General features: G+C 43.4%; 2 protein-coding genes and 1 long non-coding RNA gene across 7 annotated transcripts in view; 2 read left to right on the top strand and 1 right to left on the bottom strand.

The window, feature by feature from the left end:
- The first annotated feature begins 2,151 nt into the window (after positions 1–2,151).
- Positions 2,152–9,651, top strand: LOC116082439 (cytochrome c oxidase subunit 6C). Its single transcript, XM_031359346.1, has 4 exons — positions 2,152–2,273; positions 3,070–3,199; positions 5,970–6,098; positions 9,532–9,651. The coding sequence occupies exons 2-3, from the start codon at positions 3,083–3,085 to the stop codon at positions 6,081–6,083; spliced, it is 231 nt and encodes a 76-aa protein (XP_031215206.1). The 5' UTR covers positions 2,152–2,273; positions 3,070–3,082; the 3' UTR covers positions 6,084–6,098; positions 9,532–9,651.
- A 728-nt stretch (positions 9,652–10,379) lies between these two features.
- Vps13b (vacuolar protein sorting 13 homolog B) overlaps positions 10,380–27,314 on the bottom strand; it is a 564,858-nt gene continuing 547,923 nt past the window's right edge. For all 3 annotated transcript variants that reach the window (XM_031359340.1, XM_031359343.1, XM_031359341.1), the window contains exons 57-62: positions 26,730–26,906; positions 24,473–24,643; positions 18,511–18,687; positions 16,421–16,523; positions 15,378–15,627; positions 10,380–11,751 (exon numbers count right to left, since the gene is read on the bottom strand). In XM_031359340.1, the coding sequence (XP_031215200.1) occupies positions 11,503–11,751; positions 15,378–15,627; positions 16,421–16,523; positions 18,511–18,687; positions 24,473–24,643; positions 26,730–26,906 (1,127 nt within the window). In that variant the 3' untranslated portion in view covers positions 10,380–11,502. The remainder of the gene's footprint in view (positions 11,752–15,377; positions 15,628–16,420; positions 16,524–18,510; positions 18,688–24,472; positions 24,644–26,729; positions 26,907–27,314) is intronic.
- LOC116082440 overlaps positions 24,500–27,314 on the top strand; it is a 6,037-nt gene continuing 3,222 nt past the window's right edge. Inside the window, exons 1-3 of one of the 3 annotated variants that reach the window (XR_004115304.1) lie at positions 24,500–24,682; positions 25,088–25,480; positions 26,574–26,919. This is a non-coding gene — a long non-coding RNA (uncharacterized LOC116082440). The remainder of the gene's footprint in view (positions 24,683–25,087; positions 25,481–26,573; positions 26,920–27,314) is intronic. The other 2 variants (XR_004115305.1, XR_004115306.1) reach the window with 2 other exon arrangements.

The raw sequence follows: 27,314 nt of genomic DNA, 5'->3' as shown, positions 1-27,314 counted from the left end.
AACTTACTCTGTAGACCAGGCTGACCTTGAACTCAGAAATCCGCCTGCCTCTGCCTCCCAAGTGCTGGCATTAAAGGCGTAAGCCACCACTGCCCGGCTCCCAGAGCTTTATTCTTACATTCCCAGGCAGTTAGGTTTTAGCTTTATTACTTCAATTGCATTGGAATAGGCTCCTTAGTGGTCTCTTTTGGGGTTCAAGAATGATTCCTGGCACAACAGAACCTTACCTTCATTGTAAGGGACTAATAGTGTGTACTAAGGAGGAATCTGTTTTTTCCAGCCAAATCATACTGTAATCTAAGGTGTGTCTCATATAGACCTAGAAGGTCTTTGGATGTGATCTCATGCCAGAATCGTTGCTGGATTAAAATTCTCCTACATTGTATCAGTCCAAAGACCTCTCAGACTGTTTACTATCATATAAAATCTGCTTTCTTTCTTTTTTTTTTTTTTTTTTTTGCCATTTTGCTTCCCCTCCCTCAGAGATAGTGTGAAGGCTAAAGTTGTGTTCTAAGTTTAAATTGCAGGGTTTAAGAGATCTATCAAACAAATATGCTTCTAACCTGTAAGCCTCACTTGCCTGAGGTCGGATAACTTCTGGAATGCTGGGGGCTGTTGCTTATGTAAAATAGTAAGCCACACTGTTTCCTCTTCTGGAAATAGCCTTGGTTGCCCCAATTTGACCAGATGAACTTGATCACACTTAGGTGGAGGTAGGCTAGAAGTACCTAAGGAAACACAACAGGATGTAAGCATGCCCCTGATTGGAGGAAGAATACATCAGGATGTAAGCATGCCCCTGATTGGAGGAAGAATACATCAGGATGTAAGCATGCCCCTGAGTGGAGGAAGGTGATAAGTACTGACCTTTTAGGGTTTGCCTTTATAAGCCTCGGACTAAGTTGTAATTTGGTGCCATATTCTGGGATTCCTAGGTATGTACCTGGACAATGTCCACTGAACTGGCCAATATTTAATAAAGCTTGTTTTAAATTTGGCTCAAAACCTGCAGTAGCCGTCCTATTCTCACCGGGTGGGATTAGCCATAGCCCTGGTACTTTGATCCTGTGAACCTTTCTTTGTAACCATGGGGTGGTCCAGTTCAGTGGTTTCACACCTTCAGTTATTCTCCATATATTGTGATGTCACATGCCTCACTGCTCAACCAGGGTTCCTAAAACCCTACATATATATATAAAGTAGGCTTACTCAGTTGACTTAAGTAACACCTGTGGACCTAGCTGATGTCACTAAAGTAAGATAAACATCCCAAGGCACAAAAAGTCTTCTTTTACCGGCTTTCCAAAAATATCCCTGTTGTTCCTGCTCAGGAGTTATTTATTTATTTATTTATTTATTTTATTAAGAACCCAACACAAATACCCAGTATGACTTGCTCAGATTTGTTAAGCAGATCATTGAGCCTGTGGCACTGGAGTGGGATCACTTCGCTAGTTTGTTCCACAGCATGGGTTCTAAAATTACACCTGTTAAGCTCTAGAATTGGCCTTTTTGCTCTTTGCCAAAACCAAGCATGTATTATACGGAGGTAGCTGTAATGAAAATGCTTATTCATGTGGTTTGGGCAATCCTTTGACAAAAAAATGTCAGGTCCCCCAAGATATGCCTTTTCTCAAGGTTGGGCATTTAGAAAAAAAGCCCTCAGAGGCTTAAACAAAGTTCCTACTTGCTAAAAAGAATCGTCCTCCCTATCTCTGGCAAAAGGGAGGTGTAGCTCTTTCATTAACATACTGCTGTGGTGCCTTTTAGTTTGTTGAGGTCATTGCCAGCCTTTCTAGGCTCTCCCAAGTCTAGCTCATAGGTTGCCTTCTTTGCTTCTCTCTGCTTTCCCTGTAGACATCCTTGGCACTTTGGAGTACAACTTTTCCCTTTTCACTTACGCAGAGGCTAATTTGTTTTCTTTAGTGCCTCCATTTTTTCATTCAATGTAGTGCATTTATACAGTATATTATTTCCCCCACGTGTGAAATATATATGAATATCTTAATAAGTTCACAACACTGGGCAAGATTAATATTTGTAATTTACTGAAGAAACCTTTCTAGGTAGTCAGGACTCATTTTTAAGGTCCAGCGTAGAAGAAAAGCATACTGTAATTGGCATAGGTTTCAGCAGTGACCAGCTGGATGCGCGTTTGCACACTTTTGGATTCCTTAGGCCACCGTCGCCGGGTCCTCTATTGACTTCTGCGCATGCGTGCTGCTGGAAGGCTCTCCATTTCTCCGAGAACCGGGAAGGACGTTGGTGTTGAGGTAAGAATGGTGAAACGAGAGATAGAGGAGATTCTGGGGCTTGACATCTACGGCTTTCGGCTTCTCGTGGAGCGGCGAACTAGGATGTGTTGCACGTCCTAGGCCCGTGGAGCCGCGGGCCTACCTTCCTCTTGGCCGCGCTTGTCCCTACCGCGTCCTCAGGAGGCTGCGGGCCTGCCGGGCCTGAGGGCTCGGACCGCCCCGCCATCTACCCGCGTGCGCTGTCAGGGCCTCGGAGGAGGTCTGCGGAGCCTCAGGGCCTCGTTGGTGGCTGGCCCGGCCCGGCCCGTTTCCCCTTGTATTTTGCCGTCGCCAGGGTGACCTTGATTGGGTCGTTTGACCTGTGGGGCCTGGTGCTCCACCCGGATAAGGGGTGCGACCTTAGAGGGGACCCAGGCACCGAGGGTCCCCGACCTGTCGCGCCTGCTCCACCGGCCTTCGGGGAGCTTGCTGGGCCCCAGTCCCACAGTCTCTGATCTGAGTTCTCGCCGAAGGCTTTCCTTCGGGAGGGTAAATTCTAAAAGAGTCACATCTGCCTTTCTGTGGAGGACGGGGGACACTTCTGTCGTAGTTTTTGCTCATGGGTTGCTGGTTGTGCCAGTTACCGCCGTGTTGCGAGTAGTTGAACTGCATAGGAGAGGAGCGGGCAAAGATGAAGTTGCCTAAGTCATTGAAACCTTGCAGGAGGAGTCAGTCCGCGGTTGTAGATACTAAAATACGTTGTGGATGTAGAGTTCATTAAATCGCTTACCCTGTTCTGTTTTTATTTTTCCCCCTTTCTGTTTTACTTGCAAAGGATATTGGCTACCATGAGTTCCGGTTCGCTGTTGCCGAAACCACAGATGCGTGGTCTTCTGGCCAAGCGTCTGCGGGTTCATATTTCTGTAGCATTCATTGTGGCCCTGGGAGTTGCCGCTGCCTATAAGGTATGTGCTTGCTTGTTTGTGCTTTAGGTCACAAGCTGTTCCTTTAAAACATTTATTTTTTTTTAAAGATTTGTTTATTTATTATATGCAAGTACACTGTTGCTGTTTTCAGACAAACCAGAAGAGGGCATCAGATCTCATTACGGGTGGTTGTGAGCCACCATGTGGTTGCTGGGACTTGAACTCAGGACCTTTGGAAGAGAGGTCAGTGCTCTTAACCGCTGAGCCATCTCTCCAGCCCCTTATTTATTTATTTATTTATTTATTTATTTATTTTCATTTTTATTTTTTTGGTTTTTCGAGACAGAGTTTCTCTGTATAGCCCTGGCTGTCCTGGAACTCACTCTGTAAACCAGGCTGGCCTCAAACTCAGAAATCCGCCTGCCTCTGCCTCCCAAGTGCTGGGATTAAAGGAGTGTGCTACCACTGCCCGGCCAAAACATTTATTTTTTAAAACCTAGTTAAGAGCTTTTTAAAAAGAAACTCCATCTTCAAGATATTTCCCTCTCTTACCTTCCATAGGCTTCAACATAACAGGAATCCATGTAGTTAACTCTATCTTCAAATGAAGCTATGTTTGCTATATCAAAGAAACAGACTGAGTGGTTAAACACAGGAAATTGCTTCTTCACAGGGTTTTGTTTTTGAGCTAGGGTCTTACTATATAACAGACAAGCTCCTGTGAACTCATGGAGTTCATGTCATTTGCCTGCCTATACCCAGAATGCTGGGATCAAAAAGTGTATACCACCATACTCGCAGTTTTTAAGATCAGGTTAATGCCTTCTGATTTTTTTCTCTTTTGCCTTCTTCCTCACATGGCCTTCTGTAACTTGATGAATTTCCTCCTATAAAGTCATTTTGAGCTTTTAAAACGTTATGTCCAGGTATAATTTATTATGAGGTACTGTAAGGTAGGAGGAGATTGTGCATCTGGGGAGAAGATCCTGCCTTTAACAGAGCAGATATGCAGGGTATATAAAAAGCAGTTACTCATTTCACCAATTGTCGATCTGAGGAGGTGGTGAGACAGAGTCTCACTATACAGCTTTGGATGGCCTGAAACTTGTTATGTAGACTGTGAACAGAGACTGTGGTTCATTTCTCTACCTCTGTGCTGGGACTAAAGGTATATGCTACCACACCTGGCTCCTCTATAAACTTTAATGCTCTTACTATACCCTTTCCCCTTCTAATTCAGATTATATTGTTATTTAAGATCTTCTTAAAATATTTATTATTGTGCATGTTATGTTTTTGTAATAAAACCATGAGAAGGGCTAGTGAGATGGCTCAGCAGGTAAGAGCATAGACTGCTCTTCCAAAGGTCCTGAGTTCAAATCCCAGCAACCACATGATAGCTCACACCATCCGTAATGAGAGCTGACGCCCTCTTCTGGTGCGTCTGAAGACAGCTACAGTGTACTTATGTGTAATAATAAAGAAATCTTTGGGCTCAGAGCGAGCAGAGGTCCCCCAGTTCCCAACAACCACATGAAGGCTCATAACCATCTGTACAGCTACAGTGTACTCATATACATAAAAATAAAAATAAATCTTAAAAACCGTGAGAAAATTTGGGGCATGTATGTATGTACATTGGCCCCGTGCTTTCCTTGGTGCATGTGTGGAAGCCAGAGGAGAACTTGCAAGAGTTGATTTTCTTCACCATGTGAAGTTCCAAGGGACCTACCAAGCTTGGGGACAAGCACCTTTCTCCACTGAGCCATCTTGCTGGTCCTTAAAATCTAGACTTGAGAGTTTCCCATTTAAAATATAATATATGCTAATTTAGATGGGTATCCCTAGCTCAAGAAGAGTGAAAAATTGTCTTGAGTTAACCTTTTGTTTATTTGGGCCTTTTGTCCATTGAATGACCTGTTTACATTGTGAAGTAGATCACTCTTAGCCAAGTTTCCTCCAAAACCAGCCTCATAAAACTCCAGCTGTCTGAACATTTAGCCCTGTCACATAGATACTAACTTTAAAAAAAATATATGTATGTATATATATATATATATATATATGTATGTATATATAGTGTGGGGCTTCAGCAGACCTCAGAGAGTGGCACCGACGAACCTGTTTCCTCTTGTTCTCTTATTGGAAGAAATTGGGATTTGAATAGAAGGAACAGTAAATTTACTGGCATTTACTGTATTACTCCATTAGATAGCACAATTCTGTGTGTTTCTGTAGTACTTGCAATTGTACTATGTTATGTGCAGGATGAGTGAATTTGGGAAGATAAGTTAGGCAGTGTTTTTGTTTTTTTTTTTCTTCCGAGACAGGGTTTCTCTGTGTAACCCTGGCTGTCCTGGAACTCACTCTGTAGACCAGGCTGGCCTCGAATTCAGAAATCCACCTGCCTCTGCCTCCCAAGTGCTGGGATTAAAGGCCTGGGCCACCACCACACCACTGCCCAGCTAAGATTTATTTTATTTATTATATGTAAGTACACTGTAGCTGTCTTCAGACATCCCAGAAGAGAGCATCAGATCTCATTACAGATGGTTGTAAGCACCATGTGGTTGCTGGGATTTTAACTCAGAACCTTCAGAAGAGCAGTCAGTGCTCTTAACCACTGAGCCATCTCTCCAGCCTGGGAGCTTCTTATTTTATAGTCGCCACAAGACTCTTCCTTTCATAGTGTCACCTCTCCTTGTCTAGGAAATAAGAGGGTTCAGTAAAGACTGAGCACAAGTATGTTCTTATTTTGTTTTTATGTATCTGAAAAGTAAGTTCTGTAATGGGCTATATTACCTTTTAGTTTGGCGTGGCTGAGCCAAGAAAGAAGGCGTATGCAGATTTCTACAGAAATTATGATTCCATGAAAGATTTTGAAGAGATGAGGAAGGCTGGTATCTTTCAGAGTGCGAAGTGATTTCAGAATGCAAAGGTAATATAGTCACTTTAAGTTATGTCTAAGAAATGTTAATTAGTGAAGTGCAGATTATCTTAACTGTACAGTTATTACAAAACTGCTACTGTCTAGGAAAGAGCCCCATGCTCTTCTTACAGACCAACAATTGGTGCTTACTTTTTATGAATTGGACCACATTATTTGCCTTTCTTCTTCCCCTTTTTCTTATTTTATGCATGGAGTGCATGTCAGGGAAAAACTTTGGAATAGCCTTTCTTTCCACCCATTATACGGGTTCCAGGGAACAGACTTGGGTTGGCAGATGAAGGCAGTGAGTGCTTTGCCCATCGAGTTGTCTTATTGGCCCTTTGTCAGTTTGTGACTGGCTTCTTTTTTTGTTTGTTTGTTTGTTTGTTTTGTTTTTTTTGAGACAGGGTTTCTCTGTATGGCCCTGGCTGTTCTGGAACTCACTCTGTAGACCAAGCTGTCCTTGAACTCAGAAATCCACCTGCCTCTGCCTCCCAAGTGCTGGGATTAAAGGTGTGCCACCACCGCCCGCTGTGACTGGTTTATTTCAGGTAGTGTAGTGTTTTACATGTCAGTAATTCCTTTTTTAAGGCTGAAAATACTCCATTGTGTGTTGTTTCTGGGAATTGAACCTGGAGTATTGTGCATACTTGGCAAGCATTCTACAATTGACTACATCTTATTCTATATACATGCATACATATACACATACACATATACATGTATATGTATTTTTTTTTTTTTTTTTTTTTTTTTTTTTTTTTTTTTTTTTTTTTTTTTTTTTTTTTTTTTTTTTTTTTTTTTTTTTTTTTTTTTTTTTTGGTTTTTCGAGACAGGGTTTCTCTGTGTTGCCCTGGCTGTCCTGGAACTCACTCTGTAGACCAGGCTGGCCTCGAACTCAGAAATCCGGCTGCCTCTGCCTCCCAAGTGCTGGGATTAAAGGCGTGCGCCACCACCGCCCGGCTGTATTTTTTAATCTTTATTTTTTTATTCCTTCTCTTATATTGGATATTTTTTTTATTTACATTTCAAATGTTATCCCCTTCTAGGTCTCCCAGAAATCCCCTCTCCCATTCCCCCCTCCCCCTGCCTCTTTGAGGGTGCTCTCCCACCCACCCACTCCCGGTGTATGTGTGTTTTTTATAGTGTGTTGAAATACTTTATGGTGGTTTTGATTTGAGCTTCCTAATGATTTGTAGTTTTGAGTGTAGCATGTACTTACTGGCCATTTTGTATATTCTTTGGGTATATTGGGGATTTTTTTCCCCTTTCATATGTATGTAGGGTGTGTGTCTGCATATATGGGCATGTGTATGGATATGTGGAGGTCCAAGGTTAATATCAAAAGTACTTTAGTATTTTCTGTATTATTGAGGCAGGATCTCAGTTGAATCCAGAGCCCTCTGATGAGGCTAGTGTGGCTACTACCCAGGTTACTCTTGGAGGTGAGCTACCATGTCTGTCAGGCATTTATAAAGGTTCTGGGGATCCAAACTCTGGATTTTTTATTTATTTCTTTATTTTTTTGCTTTTTGAGACAGGGTTTCTCTGTGTAGCCCTGGCTGTCCTGGAACTCACTCTGTAGACCAGGCTGGCCTCGAACTTAGAAATCCGCCTGCCTCTGCCTCCCAAGTGCTGGGATTAAAGGCGTGCAACCACCACTGCCCAGCCCCAAACTCTGGATTTTAATGTTATTTTTGTGCTTTAACCACTTGGCCATCTCTCCATCTTGGGGATTCTTTTATTCAACTCTTCTGACAATTTTTAAAATTTTACTTTAGATGAGTTGTTCCCTATTTATATTTTCGTCAATAGGCCCATCCCAGAATCACTGCCAAGTCCAGTACCTTAGAAACTTACTTTCAAGAGTCTTACACTTTTTATGTCTTTGAGTCTTTCTTTTTTTGCTGGTGCTGGAGACTACGAAATGTATGCTTTAATTTAGCTATACACTCTTTAGTCAGTGGTTTTCTTTTTTTTTTAAGATTTATTTATTAATTTTATGTATATGAGTATACTGTAGCTGTCTTCAGACACACCAGAAGAGGGTGTCAGATCACATTGCAGATGTTTGTGAGCCACCATGTGGTTGCTGGGAATTGAACTTGGGACCTTTGGAAGAACAGTCAGTGCTCTTATCCGCAGAGCCATCTCTCCAGCCCTAGTCAGTGGTTTTCAACCTTGTGGGTCATGACCCCTTAGGGTTTTCATATCAGATACCCTACATATCAGATATTTACATTACAGTTCATAACAGTAGCCAAATTATGATTAGGAAGTAGCAATTAAAATAGTGTTATGGTTGGAGGTCATTACAGTACATGGAACTGTATTTAAGGGTCAGAGCATTAGGAAGGTTGAGCACCACTGCTCTAAAAGTCCTCACTCCATTTTAATATAATTTTTCTTTATGGTGTAATAGCAAGATCCAGCTTCATTTTTCAGTATACAGATATGTTGTTTCAAATTTTTTTTAAAAGAATTGTCTTTCCCCTTTGAATGAAGGACCCTCAGATGTTTTCTCTGTTGCTTCTTTAGTCTGTCAAGGTAGTCTTTTGCAAACAAGAAGCTGTTTCATCTAGACTAGTTGGCCAGTGAGCTCCTAAGATCCACCTGGTTCTGGTCCTCCAATGCTGGGGTTTTAATGCACTGTCATGTCTGACTTTTTATGTGGGAGCTGGGGACTTGAACTAGAATCCTTCTATAGCAAGCATCCACATTCTGAACCATCACTCAAGCCTGGTTTATCAGGTCAGTACCATAGTGGTTTCATTATATAGGAGTCCTCCACCCCAGCCCCCCAGTTCTTTGAGCTATTTGAAGTGCCTTGAGAATCTCTAAATTTTAGAGTGGTTTTCTTTTTCTACAAAAAAATGGTTGTGTTTTTGATAAGGATTGCTCTGGAGTGTATAGACATCTTAAATACTGCAGTATTGCAGCAATCTTAAAACAGTGCTTTATATCTTTGTTCAGTATTCTATTCATAAGTGTACTATTAGTTTCAAAGTAATTATAAATAGGATTGTTTTTATTTTTAGTGTAGTTTGTTTTGATTTTATGCCCTACAACTTTGCAAAACTCATTCTAACCTTTCTGTTTCTGTGTGTATTATTAGAATTTTCTACATTATAAAATGTTACCTATAGATTGTACTTCCTTTGGGTGTATTTTCTTTTTCTCAACTGAGCTTTCTGATTAGGACTTTTAATACCATGTTGAATAGAAGTGGCAAAAATTGGCAGCTTTTCTTTTTTGCTGATTCTAAAGGAAAAGCTTCCAGTTTTTCATCAAGTGCAGGTTAGTAATAGATTCATCTGCAGTTTACTATATTAAGATGTTTTTACATTTTAGAAAGTTTACAGTCTAGTAGGAGTAGACTTTATAGATGGTAGTAATAAAAGATTGTTCATCATTCACATAGCCATTTTGTTTCTCTCCATAGAATTCTTTGGATTCTGCTCCATAGAAGTTCATTGCTGACCTGTGTTGCTGAACTATGAAACATGAATGTGTGGGCTAAGGAGTAGTTTCTCTCAATAAACAATAATTATATGTACAGTAAGTCTTTGCTTGGTTATTATTGATAATTCAGGGCCTTTAAAGTATGACACCGTTCTCCTAACTCTAGATAAATGTTATAAAGACAACTCCTGCAATTATCTGATCCTGGCTTTGGTGTCCTGGAGTATCTATGAACATCCAATCCTATCAGTAAAATCAGCCTTTGCAAGGAGGCAGAAGTAGATGTGCAATTGAACCTTGAGTTGGAGGCCAGTAGAGTGAGTTCCAGAGCAGCCTGGAATACATGGTTAGATGCCAACTCTTTACTTTTGGTTGTGAGCCTAGCCTTTAATGGCTGAGCTATTACTCCATCCCAAGAGATGCCATTCTTTAAAGAAAATCTGTCCTTGGATTCACTGCCAGTCACCAGAAAGAGTTAATTGACTTACTGTTAGAATTTTATTAATGAGCCAATAATATGTATAATGAATGGGAATATGTGTCTAATCCAGAAAAACACTTAACTGGTATTGAAGAATGTCTGAATCCTCAATTTTAAAATCTCCTTAAAAAAGTTCGAATATAGATTTTGTGATGACACAAGTATTGAAACCAGGGCTGTGTGTATCCTGGTTAAGAGCGCTAGGACTGTTGTATCCAGTAGACAGAATGAAAATGAATGTTTTATCAGTAGTTCTTATTGTTTAACTTGTGTAAGATTCAGTGAGTGAGCTCTATTAAAATGGGATATCAAAACCTGCAAAGAAAAAACTCAAGCACACATTTATCCATGGTCAGTAATTCAGGAATACCTTTTATTATTTATATAATAATTTCTAGCAATATGTGGTACCATAAGCCATACAAGAATCCGTACATATTTACATTCTTAAAAATAATTATTCTTGAGCTTGACAGAAATGCTCCTTTTCTAAATGTATAATAGACAAATTGCAGAGATGATCTTCATATTTGGTTTGAATTATCCACCAAGGACTTGTTTTCCAGGACTAGTGCTATATAGTAGGGATGCGTGTGCCCAGCAGGCTGAGGTTGTAGGTCACTGGCCTTTGAAATCACTGGCACTGTCTTACTGCCACATTTCAGTTGAAGGGAACAAACAATCGGCCAGTGCATGAATGCAATCAATGGGTAATAAGACCATGAGATTCACAAACTCCTGAAGTCAGCTGCTGATTCTAGGTCTTGCATCAAAGCCCTCCTTAGATGTTAAATAATACTTAAGACACTAGGGATATCTGCATACTTTTATTTATCACACCAATTCAACAGATCAACTATCTGGACTGAAGTCACTGTCAACCTTAAGGTTGGAGTCTAACTCATCCCCAAACAAACTTATAACCATTATGTTCTGTTCTTGTTGGTGGATACAAAATCTTAATCTCTTTAGCTTGATAAACACAAGCTTTCCAAAATATACCTGAGCAGTTAAAAGTCTATCTTATTAGAAATCAGTAGAACACAGACTTTGAGGGGAATTTACATTATTTTTACTAAAAGAATGATATTGTAGTTAAGTGAAAAATTCAAGTGAAACAGCAAAGTTCTAAGTATTACAGAGGTGGTGACTTTTATTTCTTGGTCTGTTTACTAGGGCCTGTCCACATTTTACCATATAGTCAATCATTAATAGATTAAAATTCCAGTGAAAACTTCTGCACGTGGCATAGAGAAAAAAGGTTTTGTGTGTATGGTTAAGACATTTATAGGATTTCGCTGGTCATCTGTTCTCCCATTTGGAATTTTTGTTTGTTTGGGGAGAAGGTAAGATGTAAAGTCCTATAAAACTAGTATTCCTGTTACTAAAGAAGTGCTGGCCTTATGTCCATGTTGAAGGTTAGAATTCTGTCTTGCACAGCAAAAATCAAACACCTACCTTAAAGGGGGCTCAGGGGAAGCCTCTCCTCAGGGCTTTATTCTTTACCATGATAAATTTACTAATGAAGACCTGAGCAAAATGTGGGTCAGCCAAATAATGATAGGTTTTAACAGTGGCAGGAGGGGGCTCCACAGCTACCACAGAACATGTTGTTTGCATAGAAGAGCAGCTGGGGGCCAGGTGACAAGATGTTTTTGCGATGTAGTCCACAAGCCTGTTAAATTGTTGCTCTGACAGTCTCTCCCGGGCACCATCAATCTGGGTTCCAAAAACAAGGTTCCTTAATTAGTTGCCATCAAAATTACTTTCCTGGATCTACTTGTCCACTATCCCCTAGTAAGCCATTCTGTCTAAGTCAGTACTTCTGAGATAAAGCAATGCCAATGCACTTTTAGCACATGCAACCAGATCTCCATGACGCCATCAGGACAACCTTGGAATAAACGGTTCATTTTGAATAAAATTTCCATGTTTAGCATATTTGTCATTGCCTTTTACCAGGCAACCCAGGAACAAAGGAGAAAAATACCTCCTCGGCTTAAATGTAGTCAGTATGCGACTCAGCATCCCAAAATAAAAAGTTGCCCTGGTTCCCAGAACCTCAGTATTTGACAGAAGGCAGAGAAGAGTACATCATGCAAACCAGTGGCTTTGGGCAGAACATTTTTAAAGAACAAAACCCCCACCTTCTTGAACTGTAACATTTTCTGTTTTTATAAATGCTAGGATTTAAAGCCAGAAAAAATAGAAAAACTGGGCAGAGGACGGGGAAATTTTTATGGCAAGGGGAGGATGCAATCTACATTTATAGTTCATAAAAGTCTGGCTCATCTTCAGTGGAGCAAGGAACTGAGATAGATATACTACCTAAGTTCTTCAGGAGACTGTCTGAGGAAGCACCCATCAAAGGCACTTAGGACCATAAATTCTTCCCGCCCTGAAGTGCACAGCTATCTAGTGTGCAGATCAAGCCCAGTGGAGAATCTGCAGTTGGGCAATGGGCTGCAGAATTTAGTAGCCACTGACCTTGTTTTGTGTGTGTGTATATGTTTGTGTGTGTGTTTTAACCTACTAAATACTGGCAAGGCCATTCTGGAAGAATTATAAACATTTTAACAGGAGTGTTTTAGTTCTCAGGGTTGTCGTAATATAAAGAATTTAAACAGGGCACAGAAAATGCAGCTAAAAGTATAAAAAGTTGTAAAAGGCTACAGAAAACAGTGAAGGATCCTGCTAGAGGAGTAAGTTAGGGCTTGTGTTCTAGCTTTGGGTCTCACAGTTTTCAGCTTGAAAGGAAACCTCTAGAGTCAGTGACAGATGAAAGCTGTGCAGCACCAGGCGCAGGCCAGAGTGCTGATGGTATCATTTGATGGGGCCAGAACTCAGCTGGAGAGCTTTGAATAGACAAAAAGGCTTAATTGCTCCTCCTGAACAGCAGCACAGGAAAGCCTGTGTTGTGAAAGGAACCTGGCCAAGGAATAAATTGATCTCCTGACTCATTTTAAGCCTCTCATAGCAGATTTTAATAATGTGCCAGGCATATTAAGCAATTATCCCTAAAAAAATGACTGCATTTAACCAGGAAAAGCAATACTGATTTAAAAAAATCCAAAACCTGCCATATTTGAATATCCTCAATGATGTCATTTACAAATTAATTCCTTCCAAAATTCAAAGGAGTTCTGTTTCTAGTCTCTAAGGTAAAAGGGCACGTTATAGAGCTTGAAATACTGCTCTTGGTTTTCATAGCAGAAACCTTCCTGAGCAGGCTTTGGATCTGGGTTGTGTTAGGTTCTGATCTGAGCAGGACAAGTGGAGAAAACAGTCAGACCATGCCTCCAACAGCTCTTCTCTCCTGAGGACACACTGCATTACAGCCTCAAGAAAGGGGCTTTGAAAATTGCCCTGCAGCTTCAATTTTCTTCATTGGGGTAGGTTAGAAGGGAGTGGTTGTAAATTGAAGGTAAGAATACAATGGAGCAATACTGAGAGTGTAGCGTGGAGCTTGATGCATTGGGTATCTACTCTGCACAAGACAGGGGTATGTGAGCTTGGTGCTTGTTTAGTGGCTGTCTTGAGAGACTGCTCTGAGTATGCCTCTAACAGCCATTCCTTCATCCCTGGGCATCAGTAGGTTTTGATGCTTCCATTTCTTTTTTGAGCTTGGTGAGTTCATAGCCTCAACCTCCAGTTTCTACAAACTTGTATTATAAAAACTACAGGCCTCAGTCCTGTTCCCCTGCTACCCTCAAACAGAGATGCAAAGGAGGATGAGAATTAGACACCAGTAAAAGATGAATGAATCTCATAGTTGAAGATTTGAAGTGTGTCTGTGCCAACTAAGGGGGAAAAATGGTCACAGATATTTCTTGGGGCTTGGAGGTTTCTCTAGGACTAAGGACGTGAAGGCAATGCCATTGTCCTTTGCCAAATCCTATGGCCAGATCACTGTTGCTTTCTTGTCAACTGGATCAGAAGATTTCTGGCAGAGCTAATAAAGTCAGCCTGGACATCTGACCCCTGTTTATTCCCAGAAAGTCATCAACTGAAAGCAGCAGTGTAGTATCGGTGCCAAATCCCAGCTTAAAGCCTGACTGATTATGGTCCAAGAAACAAGAGAGATCTTAGGAGATGTTGTGGTTGGCTGCTTTCCATTTGCTCAGATAATTCTACCCAAATAGTGTGAGGGAGACAGGATCCCATATCAGGAAAAATATCATGAAAGAAGGAATTGGGCAGGTCCTGTGGGGATGGGTGGGGGGTAGTTTTGTAATCTTGGTTGTCACTCTTCAGTTCCCCGTTAGGACTACCTCCATCTCATGGAAAAACAATTGTAAAGAATCTTTGAAATCAGTACTTAGGGTGGGTGGCTCAGGCCATCACCAGGGAGGTACACAGGAAGAGAGCAGTTTCCCAGTGGGTGCATCTGCTTATTATAGGTTGGACTGAGTGGGAGGGAGACCAGGGCCACTCTGGTCAGGACTCACTTTGGACTCCTGAGCATCTATTCTATGTAAATATTGCCAGGAGCTATTAGCTAGCACATCTAGAGTGCTGTCCCTTAAACCTAAGCTGTCCTCAGGAAGCACCTAGTTACAGGACTGGGTCATGTGGTTTTCCCTTGTGGGAAAAGGAAAACAGTGGCTGAATGTAAAGCAGGAGAGACATATTCACTGAAGTTTACCAACTCTTGGGTTGGTCTAGGTAAAGGAACAGGGAAGGGGAACAACAGCAAAACTCCACCTCTGTTTTGTCATTCTGCAAGCATTCAGCCTCCTACCCTTGTACTGACTCCCTCCCTAGACCCCTCAGCTTCAGTGGCCTTCTCTACCCCAACACTTGTAGCCATTCTGTGTTGCACAGTCCAAAGGCCTCATTTGTACAGTGGTTGTGGGAACACTCACCCTTTGTTTTTGTTTTTTTGTTTTTGTTTTGAGACAGGGTTTCTCTGTGTAGCGCTGGCTGTCCTGTAACTCACTCTGTAGACCAGGCTGTCCTTGAACTCAGAAATCCGTCTGCCTCTGCCTCCCAAGTGCTGGGATTAAAAACATGTGCCACCACTGCCTGGCCTGGGAACACTCACTCTTAAGTCTATTGTGCCACCATCTTACTTCTCGTTCCTCAACCCCATGACAAATGAGTCATATTTCCCACAGAGATTCTCAGCCTGAGGCTGGGAGTTCCTCTGACCATCTACTTGGTTTTTCTCTAAAGGGTTCAAATGTATAGGTGGATGGGACCTTTCTACTCCCTTCTAGTCTACCTAGTCTCCTTCACAACCCTTCCTGTCTCTCCTGGTCTCCTAGATGTCTAAGCACCAGTGATGAGGCTACATCTCAACTTCCTGAAAGGTAGCCCCAGTCATCCTGTTTTTGGAACTGTACCTCCACATCACAAGCTACTCTCGGTTGCTTGAGCTGCACAGTGAGCAGGTTGTTTTGCTTGGTGTCCTGTGCACAATCGATCTCTGTGATGGGGAAGGCTTGTTGTTGTGTGTCCTCACTGATGCTTACGACAAAGAGCACTTCTGATGTCAGCAGCAAGCACCCTTCGTGCTCCTGGCCTGAACCCCTCACCAGAACCACATCCAGGGCCATGTGGACTTCTGGTCTACCCAAAGACTGAAGCATTTTCCTGTTTAAAAGGAAGAAGTTGAAGTCAAGACCAAGCCAGAAAGACAGTCACAACAGCTTTTACTATTTATCAATGATTGCCGTATGCTCTCCCCACCCCACCCCACCCACCAAAATAAAAAACCAGCCATCCCCCAAGGGCAAAACAGACTGTTAACTTTAGCTTAGTATTTCTGTATTTTCTATAAGTGGCTAAAAAAATATCGCCAATTTTCAAGTTGATTCTTGATTCTGGAGAGGAGATTTCCTATGCTTCATTTAGCTATATTCTTCCCATGATACCCCCCAATTAGAACTCTGGTTTCACAGGGGATATTGATCCTTGTTGCAGGCTCAGACTTAAACAATGTGTGTCCCTTTTTTTCTTTTTTCCTGAGACAGGGTTTCTCTGTGTAGCCCTGGCTGTCCTGGAACTCACTCTGTAGACCAGGCTGGCCTCGAACTCAGAAATCTGCCTGCCTCTGCCTCCCAAGTGCTGGGATTAAAGGCGTGCGCCACCATTGCTTGGCCAACAATGTGTATCCTTAAGACCAAGTAGAGGACATGACTTTGTTGCCCAGGCTGGTCTTGAACTGACAATCAGCCTCTTAAGTGGTTTTACCACAACCAGGCCACAGAGAGCCGAGTTCTCTATCTAGGTTTAACCTGGAAAGAGCAGCCTTTCCCTGGAACTGGTCAAGATGCCAGTGTCAAAACCAGCTGTTCCTTCGGTTTCCCCGGGACACATGTCCAGAGTCAGGGTCTATCAGCAAACAGTGTAAATGTAAACTGAGTGAGTGGCTCAAGGATTTTACCAGACATATTTGACGTGGCTGTTTGGAGCCTGGTCAGCATATAGATGTGTTGGTTGGCACCGTTGTTTGGGAAGCTGAGAAAGTCCAGCTCCATGTAAAATACCTGTGGTGAGAAGCAAAAGAGGTGGACTCATTTTCTCGAAAACAGTTCTATGCTACAGCCATGTTATCTCACAGCTATCCATAAGACATTACAGATTCAAAGTGAGGCCAATCTCTGGACATAAGTGTACAGACAGCCATTAAACAACTGTGCAGCTATGCTGATCTTGCCTTAGATATACTTAACACTTAGAGCAGCAGTTCTGACGCTTTCACAGAGATCGCCTGAGGCCACTGGAAAATGCAGATACTTACATTACGACTCATAACAGTAGCAAAACTGCAGTTAGGAAATAGCAATGGATATAATTTTATGGTTGGGGATCACCACAACAGGATGAACTGTATTAAAGGATCACAGAGTTGAGAAGGTTGAGAGGCACTGAGTTAGAGGAAGCAGTGCTCCTGGGAGAACTGGTCATGAATGTCAGGTATCTTACATGTCATTTAAAACCTAGGTGTTTTAAAAGTATTACTTGACTTTGCTGCTTAATACAATATTTCTATCTCTGATATGAGTGGCTAAAAAACAAAAAGCCAGCTACGTACAAAGACACATGGTTTGCCTAGATACAGTATTTAAATTTAAATGACTTAATCCAGCTGTTAAACAAGATTCTGTATATATTTATGAGTGCTCTTGGGACCTCTGGTTTATTACATGCTTTCTCTGGTGCCAGTACCAAGTGAAGGCACCCAGCAGCAGCCACATAAGCCTCCAAAGAGACTCCCCAGAACCAAAGATGGTACAGCATGTGTGCTTTCTGAGGGCTTGTAAATGTTTATAAACGAGGCATAGTCATTAGGCTAAGAGTTAGTGGTTTGTAAAACCTTCAGTGTGCTAATAAAAGTTTTACAAGAGTGATGGAAACCAAAAAGGCCATGTGAAGCTCTGCTCTGAGACACTCTTACATAAGGCTGAGTTCCTAAGCCCTGGGAACATGCTAAGAGACAATGGCATTTTTAAAACCCAAGCAACTTATGAAGTAGAGTTTTACTCCATTTGAGTTTGCAGCAAAAAGAACACTTTTTCTTAATAAGTAAGGGAGAGTTTAACTTTTCCTCCTCTGAGTTGTAGCAGTTTGTATTGTCAGTTTCCCTGTGACTGAACCTGCCATCTACAGCAGATGGAAGTGGAGAGATGAACAAAAGCATGGCTGTCAGTGTGATCTCTCAAAAGACACCCTGCACGTGTGTCCTGATCAGGCTCTTGTCAGGACTGAGGAGGACGATGCCTCCAATGAAATGGCCCATGATTGCCTGGCCAGATGTAGAGAATGTGCTGTCTGACAAGTGGGTGGCCCTTCCTGTGGTCTGAAATGCCAGCTAGCTCGCCTGTTGCCTGGATACCATCAAGTTTTAAGTAGAAAGGTAATTCTAATCACATGTTTACTGCAAGGTACTTTAATGTGCTCTGCTGGGAGTGCAGAAAGCAAGCAAGGGAGGACATAAATACATTTGGGGGGATGTCCTGACACTGCAGCAAATCCCAGGTCTCCCAGCATCTGCTTGGGAAGAGGGATTTTAGCTGCACACTATGTGCCTTCGCTCCCATTGGCCAGGAGACTCAGAACTGGAAAATGCAGCGGCTCTCAAAGATCAGTGTGCATGCCTTCTCCTTTTCTCCACAGGTGACGGAGACAGGCACCTTTCTGACTTAGGAATGCTCTGTCTGCCCCAATTTATCACAGAAAAAGTAACCACCCGTTTCTCTGTTGCCCTATTGTTTGGAATTTCTAACTTGTTATATTGTATTAAAATCCATTAACTGCACTATAGAAAACTGACATGGAATCTCTGAAATTACTCATTGATGTTATTGATTGGCAGTTGTCAAACTCTGTAAGTGAACACTGGGATACAGAAGAGTGAACTATTGCTTATTCATCTGCTGTCTAACCTCGTGCCCATGTGGAAGGCTAGATTCAGACCCCAGTAGGAATGCACATCAATGAGTTGGCCTGATGGTTTGTTTTAAGCCTACTCACCATAGCCAGTCTGTGACACCAGCTCTGCAGCTCCCCCAATGGGTTTGGTGAATACCCCCATGATTCCTTTCCCCACACCTGAGATGACACCTTTGGCCTTATGTCCTGCTGAAGCCTGGGTTTCAGATGTTTTCTGAAAGTTCTGCATCGGCTGATCAACTATACCAGCAATTGCACCTGAAATAACAAAAGCTTTCAGTGAGAACGGAGCTTAAAGACTCTTAGGTAAACCTCAGTCTGGAGCTCAGTTTACCCTAGATGAAAATGACTCTGTCCTCTTTAGATGGTCTTGCTTACTTATAATCAAAGTACACTGAGGGACACTTAACACTAGATGGCTCCTCAAAAACAATGCTCAGATTGGGTTTGGTTCACAAACTAGGACTTAGAAGCTCGCCAGAGTGTTACCCATGTGCTTTTCTGCAGAAAGAAGGGCACAATTTCGGGAGAAAGCATTGTCAAGAGAGCCTGCATAGCCTAATAAACTTGTCTGTGTGGGGTGTGGAGAAGGGTGCCTGTGGAGGGCAGGGCCTTCCTCTAGTGTTCTCTGCCTTGCTTCCTTGAGACAGGGAGTTCCACTGGTTCTGAGGCTTGTGGTTTGGGCTAGGCTGGTTCGCCAATGAGTGCCCAGGATCTATCTGCTTTGCTGGGTTACAGTTAGTAGTTATGCCCTGCTGTTTTACAGGGGTACTGGGGATTTCATCTGAGGTCCTCAGAATTCCATAGCGGGCACTCCTATTCACTGACTTGGTTCTCTTCTCCTAACTTAAAACAATTATTTTCTAATAATTCAACATTATCACTGCTAATATTTAATAAAAGTAATTGTTGACAGATTATGTTTGTTATGGCTTGCCTATCAAGTGCTTATGAACTGAGGACTGTACAGAGGCCTCCACCCATGTGAGGTCATTTAATCCCTATAATCCTATGAGTAAGGCCAAGAAGTTGAGGGGTTTTCCCAAGGTCGCACAACTATTGAGTGGCTGGGCCTTGATTTGAGTCCAAGGAGTTTGAGTTATTTGCTTACCCAGTTTATCAAACAGGTTCCTTGCCAATACTGAAAAAAATATTTCTCACTTCAGTTGAGGTTTGGCTCTACTCTTGGCTTCAGAGTAGCCAGTACAACACTGCTTGCCTCACAGATTGCTGTGCGGCTTTACCATTGGAGCTACCCTTTTCTAACTGAACTGAAGGCAGTTACAAATGAAAGACGTCCCTCTCCCTCCCATTCTCACAGGTCCTCTAACTTCAGGGGTCAATGATAAGGTCAGGAAAGGGCTCTTAGGTCCTGACTTCACCACACAGCAGAGGACTCCTTAACTCAGCAGTGATTGTATTTATAATTCCTGACAGCTCCTTGTTTTCAGCCTGAGTCTGGCTGGAATAATACAAATGTACAGCTCCTTGGTAGAGATTTTAGTGTACGTCAAATCCCATTATTCCAAATGCCACCAATTTAAAGTCTCTGGAGTAAAAGGAGATTTCCAGATCACGGTTAATGACCTGCTAACTTCAAGCAATACTCCACTGAGCAAAATACGTGGAAACAAAACAAAAGACTAGACTAGTTCCTTCAGGTCCTATCCAAGGGGACTGTTCTTCCCAGGGTCCAGCCCTTTGGGTTTTAGTAGACATTTAAGTTTATGAAATGGCAGATTAAGAATATGCCAGAGGCGACAGCCTAGGGTAATACCACCCCAGCCTAAAGAAATGATGAACTGAGGGAGACAACAGCTTCCAGTGGGCCCAGCGAGTCTCTGCCCCTAAGAACAGTGTCACACTTCTAGCAGCCTAGGCAACTGGGGTGGTGAGCAGATTCCTTCAGTTAAAGGGTCGAGGGCCCACCTGCTCTCCACCTGAACGAGCAGGGCCCACAGCAACATAGTGAGGGGTGTGGACCTGGGGCTTGGAGTCTTTGTTTCCACACTGGTTTGTAGAGTGTTTCTGAGTCACTACAGAGGCAAGGGTGGCTTTGACTTCCTGGTCCTTATGTCTCCACCTAAGAGCTAGGATAAATAACTGGAAGTACAGCAAATTGTTGCCAATATTTCTGGTGGAAAAGCCCTTTTCTAAGCGTGGCTTTCATTATAGCTATTGACTTGCACTGGGGATTTGCCTCATTTAGGATCTTCCCCCATTTCCCTATCATGTGCCAGACCTTGAATATGCCCTCTATAGATGATAATACCCACATGGGGTGCTCACTTCTGTCCCCGTTAGTGTAAAGAGGTACGTCAGTGAAACTCCCTTGATCTCTGCTTCCTTGTATTCACTGAAGGCTCCAATTGCAGTGGCTTTGATAGATACACTACTGGGACAGCCAGCAAAGACTCACTCCAAGAGAAAGTGTTATATCCTGCCAGTTAGAGAAGGATTTGTCAGGTCACTTGCCTCCAGTTCAGTCCCAGATTACAATGACAGCAGTCACCCTCAGACAGCTCACTGACCAGCAGGTGCCATGGTCTCCTGCTTTGTGCTAATGATATTGAGAACAGAGGCTCTGAAGAGATGAACAGCAATCCTATTGTCTGTAAATCTGGCTGGAGGGAGGCAGCTTCTCATGGCTTTAGGAGGCCTGAGAAGTTTAGGGACCTTTAGGAGGTCCCACAACTGTTAAATTACTTACTGTCATATTCTCTACTCTAAGGCTTTGGGTAGTAGAAAGCCATCTCAAGATGTCTGTTGGCAACGGGCCTGTGGAGTGGGCGGGCCACACAGAGAATGCTGTAATGTGATGAAGTGAGTGGAGGAGGCAGGAAGGCACTGTGGGCGGGGCACCCACTGTGGACTGAGCTAGGCCTGAGCTAGGCCTGAGCTGGGCCTCAAAGCAGTTTCCATCCTCTGAGCTGTAGGAGGCCTGTCCTGAAGAAACAAGAAACTACTGGGTGCTTCCTTCTCCTCTTCTGACTTGCCCTGGAATCATGAGCACTTGCTACTAATCTATTTTGGTGGCAGCTTATCACATAATGCAGTTTTGTTGTTGTTCTTCACAGTAGTGGTATAGGCCTAAGCTAGAATACCATGTTGCTGGGGTGAGACCTGCATGGTGTTGGGGCCAGCTTTTCTTGTCAGAGCAGATAATCAAACCAGGAAGCAATTAAACTTGAATCTGTCAAATATGCACGTCCCAAATAACTGAAAATACAACTTGTGGTAGCAGGTTTGATGCCCAAGGTCCTCCTGTTTTGCTCTTGCTCTAACTACTATAGGCCTGTTCTGTTGGGAATCTGAAAGCCCCAACTCTTCCCCTTCCTCCTGGGTGGAAAGACAGAGGTGGGACTCAGTACAACTGTATCAGTTCAATTGGGCAGCAGTGCCCTTGGTGGGTGGAAGAGCCAGGGCTTAGGGGACCTCGGCAGAACTGGGACATGGAGGTGGCCATCTTTTCCCATCTAGGCTCTAGGGCACAGAAGCATGTGTGGCAGTTTGGGGAAGTGAGGTGGATTTGGCATGTGTAAGCAAAGCCAGTGCCAATTCTGCAGGCCCCACAGTTTCCAAACATAAAATTAAAGCTCATGCAAAAGCCCTGGTGGCCTCATGGACTTGGAGCCACATGGTTTGAAGTTGCTACAGAAGTCTTTGGACTTTCAAGTGCTTCATAACACTTGTGTCCCCAACAGGGCAAAAAGGGGGCACATTTAGGGGCAATGCATTTCTCCTGCCCTTGGGATGCTCAATTGTTTACGTTCCTGTTCTGATTGTTTCTCTGTGGGGAACCCTGAAAGAAGGTAGGATAAAGGGCCAGGTTCTTGCTGGGTAGCCACTAAAATTTAACACCAATACTGTTAATATGGAGAATAAAGAAGGAGGTGAAAGTGCTTGGTCAACCAAAGACTCGCTATAAATAAATTCTCATTAACAGAGTGCTTATCTAAGAAAAATCTGAGCAGGTGGAACTGCAGTCCTCACTGTGGGCTTCAGTTATTATATAACAATCCAAGTACAGTACTGAGTTATGTGTGGCAATTTTAAATACTTCCGGGGACCAATTTGAAATGGTGACATTGAAACTCGCTTGTTTCTCTTCCTCCTGGCACACATCTGATATTCTGGGACCAGGCATTATAGGACAGCTTGTATACTCTGCGACACAGACAGGCTCTTGAACCCTTGTAGGGAAGGAAGTCACTTTACCCAAGCGGGAGCCATTCATTGTAAACTCTGAAAAGTCCAGAAATGTCGGCAGCCCTGGGGGGAGTAGGTGTTAGTCTGGATTGGGTCCTGGGCCAAGATGGCCAGTATTAGGGCACCTGGGAGTGGGAGTATGGAGGACATGTAAAGCAGCCTCAGAACTCACAGCTTTCTGGACATTACCAGAGACAGACAGCACATGGAACTCTTGCCACCCTCAGCCCAGTGGAGGTTAGTTCGTAAGACACCATGAAAGCTTTCTGCCAGAGAAGCGAGAATCTCTTGTGGGGAGAGTATGGAATCTTGGGGCCAAAAGGGAGTCAGGACCAGGATGGAGACAGTGTGACAGTCAGCTTAGATCTCTTGGACAGGTTAAGGAAGCACTCATTCCCAAAGCAAAGGGCATTTAAGGCAACAATTCTTAGCTTAAAACAATCCAAAGTCCCCAAATAACAAGCTTGTAGCCCCTAAGATACTCCCTCTGGACAGAGTATCTTCATTGGACTAAACTTCCCCAACAACGTGCCTATGGTTGCTCAAAGGCTACTCTGAGTCGGAACCATGTTTATAGTCTCTATGATTGCAGAATATAGTACTGATTCGTTTTGACTCCGTATGTGCCCTGTGGCCCCTACCTGCTCATTGTTTCTAACAACTGTATTATCAGCTCCTGTTTATAAACAAGTCCAGGATTAAAGAAGTTAAATACTTACCTAAGGTCACAAAGAAAGGACTTGGATAACCTAGCTTGGAGTCTAGGGCCTTGAGGGACACAGGCTGCCCACTGCCACACCATCCTCCCCAAAGCAAGGAAGGAGACTGCTGGTTTACCCAGCACTCATCACGGTCACTGGCCTCCCACTTTCCACACATTATCAAATGACACACCCCACACCATAAACTGTTAGTGCTTAACTGATCTCTAGTAAGTCAACCTGCACTTGCAACATTGTACCTCTTTCTCCCGCAGCCTCCGCAGTGCTGCTGGTGAGGCACTGCACAGAACAGAACAGAGGGAGGAGGAAGCCTTTCAGGCTCATCTCTTCCACCCTGGGCTCTACAGCTCCATGGCCACTTTGATCTCCACACTGCATACTCCCTCAGATTCGAGAAAGGCAGGGTACCAAGCAGTATAGTTTTAAATTCCTTTGCAAGCAAATAAACAAACAAAAAAACAAAACAAAACAAAACAAAAAAACACTCTTGAAAAATCCTGCCCTGTAAATTTCTAACTCTAAAGTTTTCTTTTTATAGATTTTTTCCAAAGCAACTTATTTTCAAACACTTGATCCTTTGCAACCCACGGCAATCTTCCCCTCTAACTATACCATCAGGCTGCTTGACAAACAATAATTGCTTGGGGATGGGCTGGTCCGAAATAAATAAACCCAAGGGGGGAAGCTGGCTCCTGACCATAGTTTACATAGCACGTGCACACTGCTCAAGTGGTGCTCAAACAAAAGCAAGCTGTCATGGTAAGGGGAAGTACATGCTTTGCCAAGGTTGCTGGTAACACACTTCTAAAAGTGCTTAGGGTGTCCTATGCCATTATCTTTTGCTTGGAGATTGTATGCCAAACCCCGTGTTAAGTAAGAGAGATGGAGCACAGGTATTGTGTCTGGTAATCTCCCCAGGCAGTCCTGAGATAGCCCTGTTAACGCGCACCACCACCCTGTAGCACTGGTCCTGCCCTAGTGCTCCTCAGGTGCACTGCAGACATCACAGCTGTCCCTTCACAGCTCAGCCACCCCCACAAGAAGCCATGCGGCCATCCCTGGAGGAGCTTCCACAGATGAATGCAGACAGACAGGAGTGTTGAGTCCCTTACCGAGCAGGCTGATGCCCAGCCTGGACAGGCCCTGTCGCAATCCTTCACCCAGGCTTTCAGGGAGCTGCCGTCGCCACTCCTCTTGTCGGTTGTAGTGCTCCTCGTCCAGTGAGAGCCGGTCCATATTTCGGGCCAGGCTGGTGGCCAAGTTGGTGATGGACGTCAAGGTACCTGAGGGCACAAGAGCATGGGTTGGTTCTCTTGTCACAGGTGGGTGAACTTCAGGTGATAGCCCTGGAGGTTTGTAGGGTGGGATGGTTTACACCAGCAGTATTTGAGTGTCTTCTTGACCTGCTGGGTGGGGAGCGACAGTCGACAGTCTTCCCTCCCCATTCGTTTGAAGTAAGAAACACAACATCTGAGCAGGGGAGTGCTGGCACTCTCCAGCAGGCAGAGGAATATTCTTATGTGGCTAAGACCTTTGCACCTTAACAATAACTTCTCAAGACTTGGGGGAAATACTTTTGAAGTCCTATGGATCCAGTTTAAGAGGTTAAAATCCTACTGCTGCCTACATTCCTAGCCTACCTGTGTTTCTGAGCTCATTTTACAGGCTATGTTTAAGGTTTTATTTCTTAGTCCTAGGTAGATTGTCAAGAAATGTTTCCATTTTAGGACTAAAATTCTTGCCTATTTTGTGAATTCAGTGTTCCCTCCTCCTCCTCTGGTCTCGTATACAAGCTTACATCAGCTTTGAACTTGTGATCTTCCTCAGCAAGCATGACTACACCTGGTCATGACTTCAGTCTTAAGAAAGCAAGAAACTAAACTCTATCATTTGGCATTCTGAGGGGAAAAAAACCCTATTTGTTATGGAAGATTTATGTAGTTTTGGTAATCAGGACACTGACTGATGGAAAAGCCAACAAAGGAACCCAGACAATGATTCTATTTGGTTTTCCTTAAAAAAAGACAGCTTCAACTATATGCTCCAACAGTCCCAACTGCTCCAGCAAGTACATATGGATCTCAGTAGCAAAACTGGAAGACACCAATAGAGAAGAAATGGTAGGTGCCACTTCTGAATCTACTGTTTTTACCTGTGGTCTGAACACACAGACACACAGACACAAACATATGAACACACAGACATATGAACACAGAGACACACATACAGACATGAACACACAGACACATACAGACATTTGAACACATAGGCACAGACATATGAACAGAGACATATGAACACACACACATACACACACACACTCCTCAGATTTTGCTAAGATAGGAGAACAAATATAAGAAGCAGTCAGGATGCTAAATAAGCTGAGCTTCAGTTTAGCAGGTGTTTGTTGTCCTACTGTAAAATAGAAACAACAGAACCTCAGAGGTCCCATGGCAGGCAGGACTGAGAAGCCCACCAGGCACACATCTGTGAGTTTCTAGTCCGCTCCCAGGCCTCCCGGGATCTGGGGCAGGGGGAGGCTCCCTTTCATTGTCCATGGAATTTGTTTTTATTGCTCTGGCTGCTCTCTTGCCAACCCCCCACCAGGAGGGTCCACCCTCTCTGTGGATCATGGAGTCTCATATTTCAAGCCTAAGTCTTCTTTTGAGGCCTTCTAGAGACTTCCGAAACCTGCCTACTCATAACAGAGTTATGGTATTGTCTACAGTAAAATGCCTTTTATGGGCAAGAAGGCCTTTGCCCTGTTTTCTCTGCCTCCTGCTGAGAAGAAAAGGGGACTCAGATGGCCCTTGTTAGTTCCCCAGTCACTGCCAACCTGACCAAAATATCGAGCAAACACTGGATGAAATGAAAACATTCTCCTGGTGGGAAGCAGTTTAGCCTCAATGCCTGATGACCTGCTTGAACCACAAGATGGCACTGTGGATGTAGGGAGTTGGGAGTGAGGCTGGCCTAGAAGTCAGCTTCCCCACCACAATGTATCCATGTCCTTAGACAGTTATGACAACTGTATCTGCATTTTAGAAATATGATGAGGCAACTGGTGTGGAGTCCTGACACATAGCAGAAGTCACAAACACCTTCAATATTTCTATATTTATTGTACAGAATAACAGTTGAGCTAGTTCGTGTTTTCTATTCAATGAGAGGTTTAAAATCCTTAAGTTTCTGAAACATTTTTACACACTACAGGCAAGCAGTGATTTGTTTAAAACATGAGCTTTGCTACCATCCCAGCATTTCACAGCAAGCTAACAAAACAACAGAAGCTGAAGGCTGGGTGAGCAAACTGAAAAGTGTGAACAATTGAAAAACAAGACAAGGACCAGCAAGACCGGCACCAGCTACCTTTGGAAATGTGCTTGACGAACGATGTGGTCCCTCTGGAGACTCCGCTCACAAAGGCTCCTGGGCCTCGGGTCAAGCCCTCATATGGAAGCCTGAAGAAGTCCGAGATCCCATTTCCAATGCTTCTCACTAAGCTGGCAGGGCTGCCGAGGATTTCCAGAGACCCCACCACCCAGCCTGCAACACAAAGGTAAGGGGTTATTGAGACCTTGAGTTCAGTGCTTTCAACATTTGTGAAAAGTGGCCTGTTTTCCCTAAAATTCCCTTTTCACACTAGAATGAAGGGTGTCATAAGCTCCTTTGAGCAAAATATGGGAAATAACTCATTCTCTGTGAATTCATAAATGGTGAACTTTCATACTTTATAAATCACTGTGATCCTCTGGCAGCCTTGCAAATGGCTTTAATAGGACTTCTGTGCCCAAGCCTCCTGTACTTCTGTAAAAGGAACCATGTGCAGAACACCTCCAGCTCAGTCAGCACTCTGGGCTGCAGGTGCTCACAGACTGATGTTTCTCCCAACCTGCCAGGGCAGCAGCAGGAACAGGAACAGGAGCAGGAACAGGGGCAGGGGCAGGGGCAGGG

This window comes from Mastomys coucha, unplaced genomic scaffold (genome assembly GCF_008632895.1).
Source record: "Mastomys coucha isolate ucsf_1 unplaced genomic scaffold, UCSF_Mcou_1 pScaffold7, whole genome shotgun sequence".
NCBI classification, from domain to species: Eukaryota; Metazoa; Chordata; class Mammalia; order Rodentia; family Muridae; genus Mastomys; species Mastomys coucha.
The sequence above is the reverse complement of the archived record's forward strand: the minus strand, read 5'-3'. Positions and strand labels throughout refer to the sequence as shown.

What these genes read in the sequence shown, in the direction of transcription:
- LOC116082439 (XM_031359346.1), top strand. Translation starts at nt 3,083, where the DNA reads ATGAGTTCCGGTTCGCTGTTGCCGAAACCACAGATGCGTGGTCTTCTG. An exon ending in GAGTTGCCGCTGCCTATAAG is followed by an intron (nt 3,200 to 5,969) that starts GTATGTGCTTGC and finishes ATTACCTTTTAG; the next exon opens with TTTGGCGTGGCTGAGCCAAG.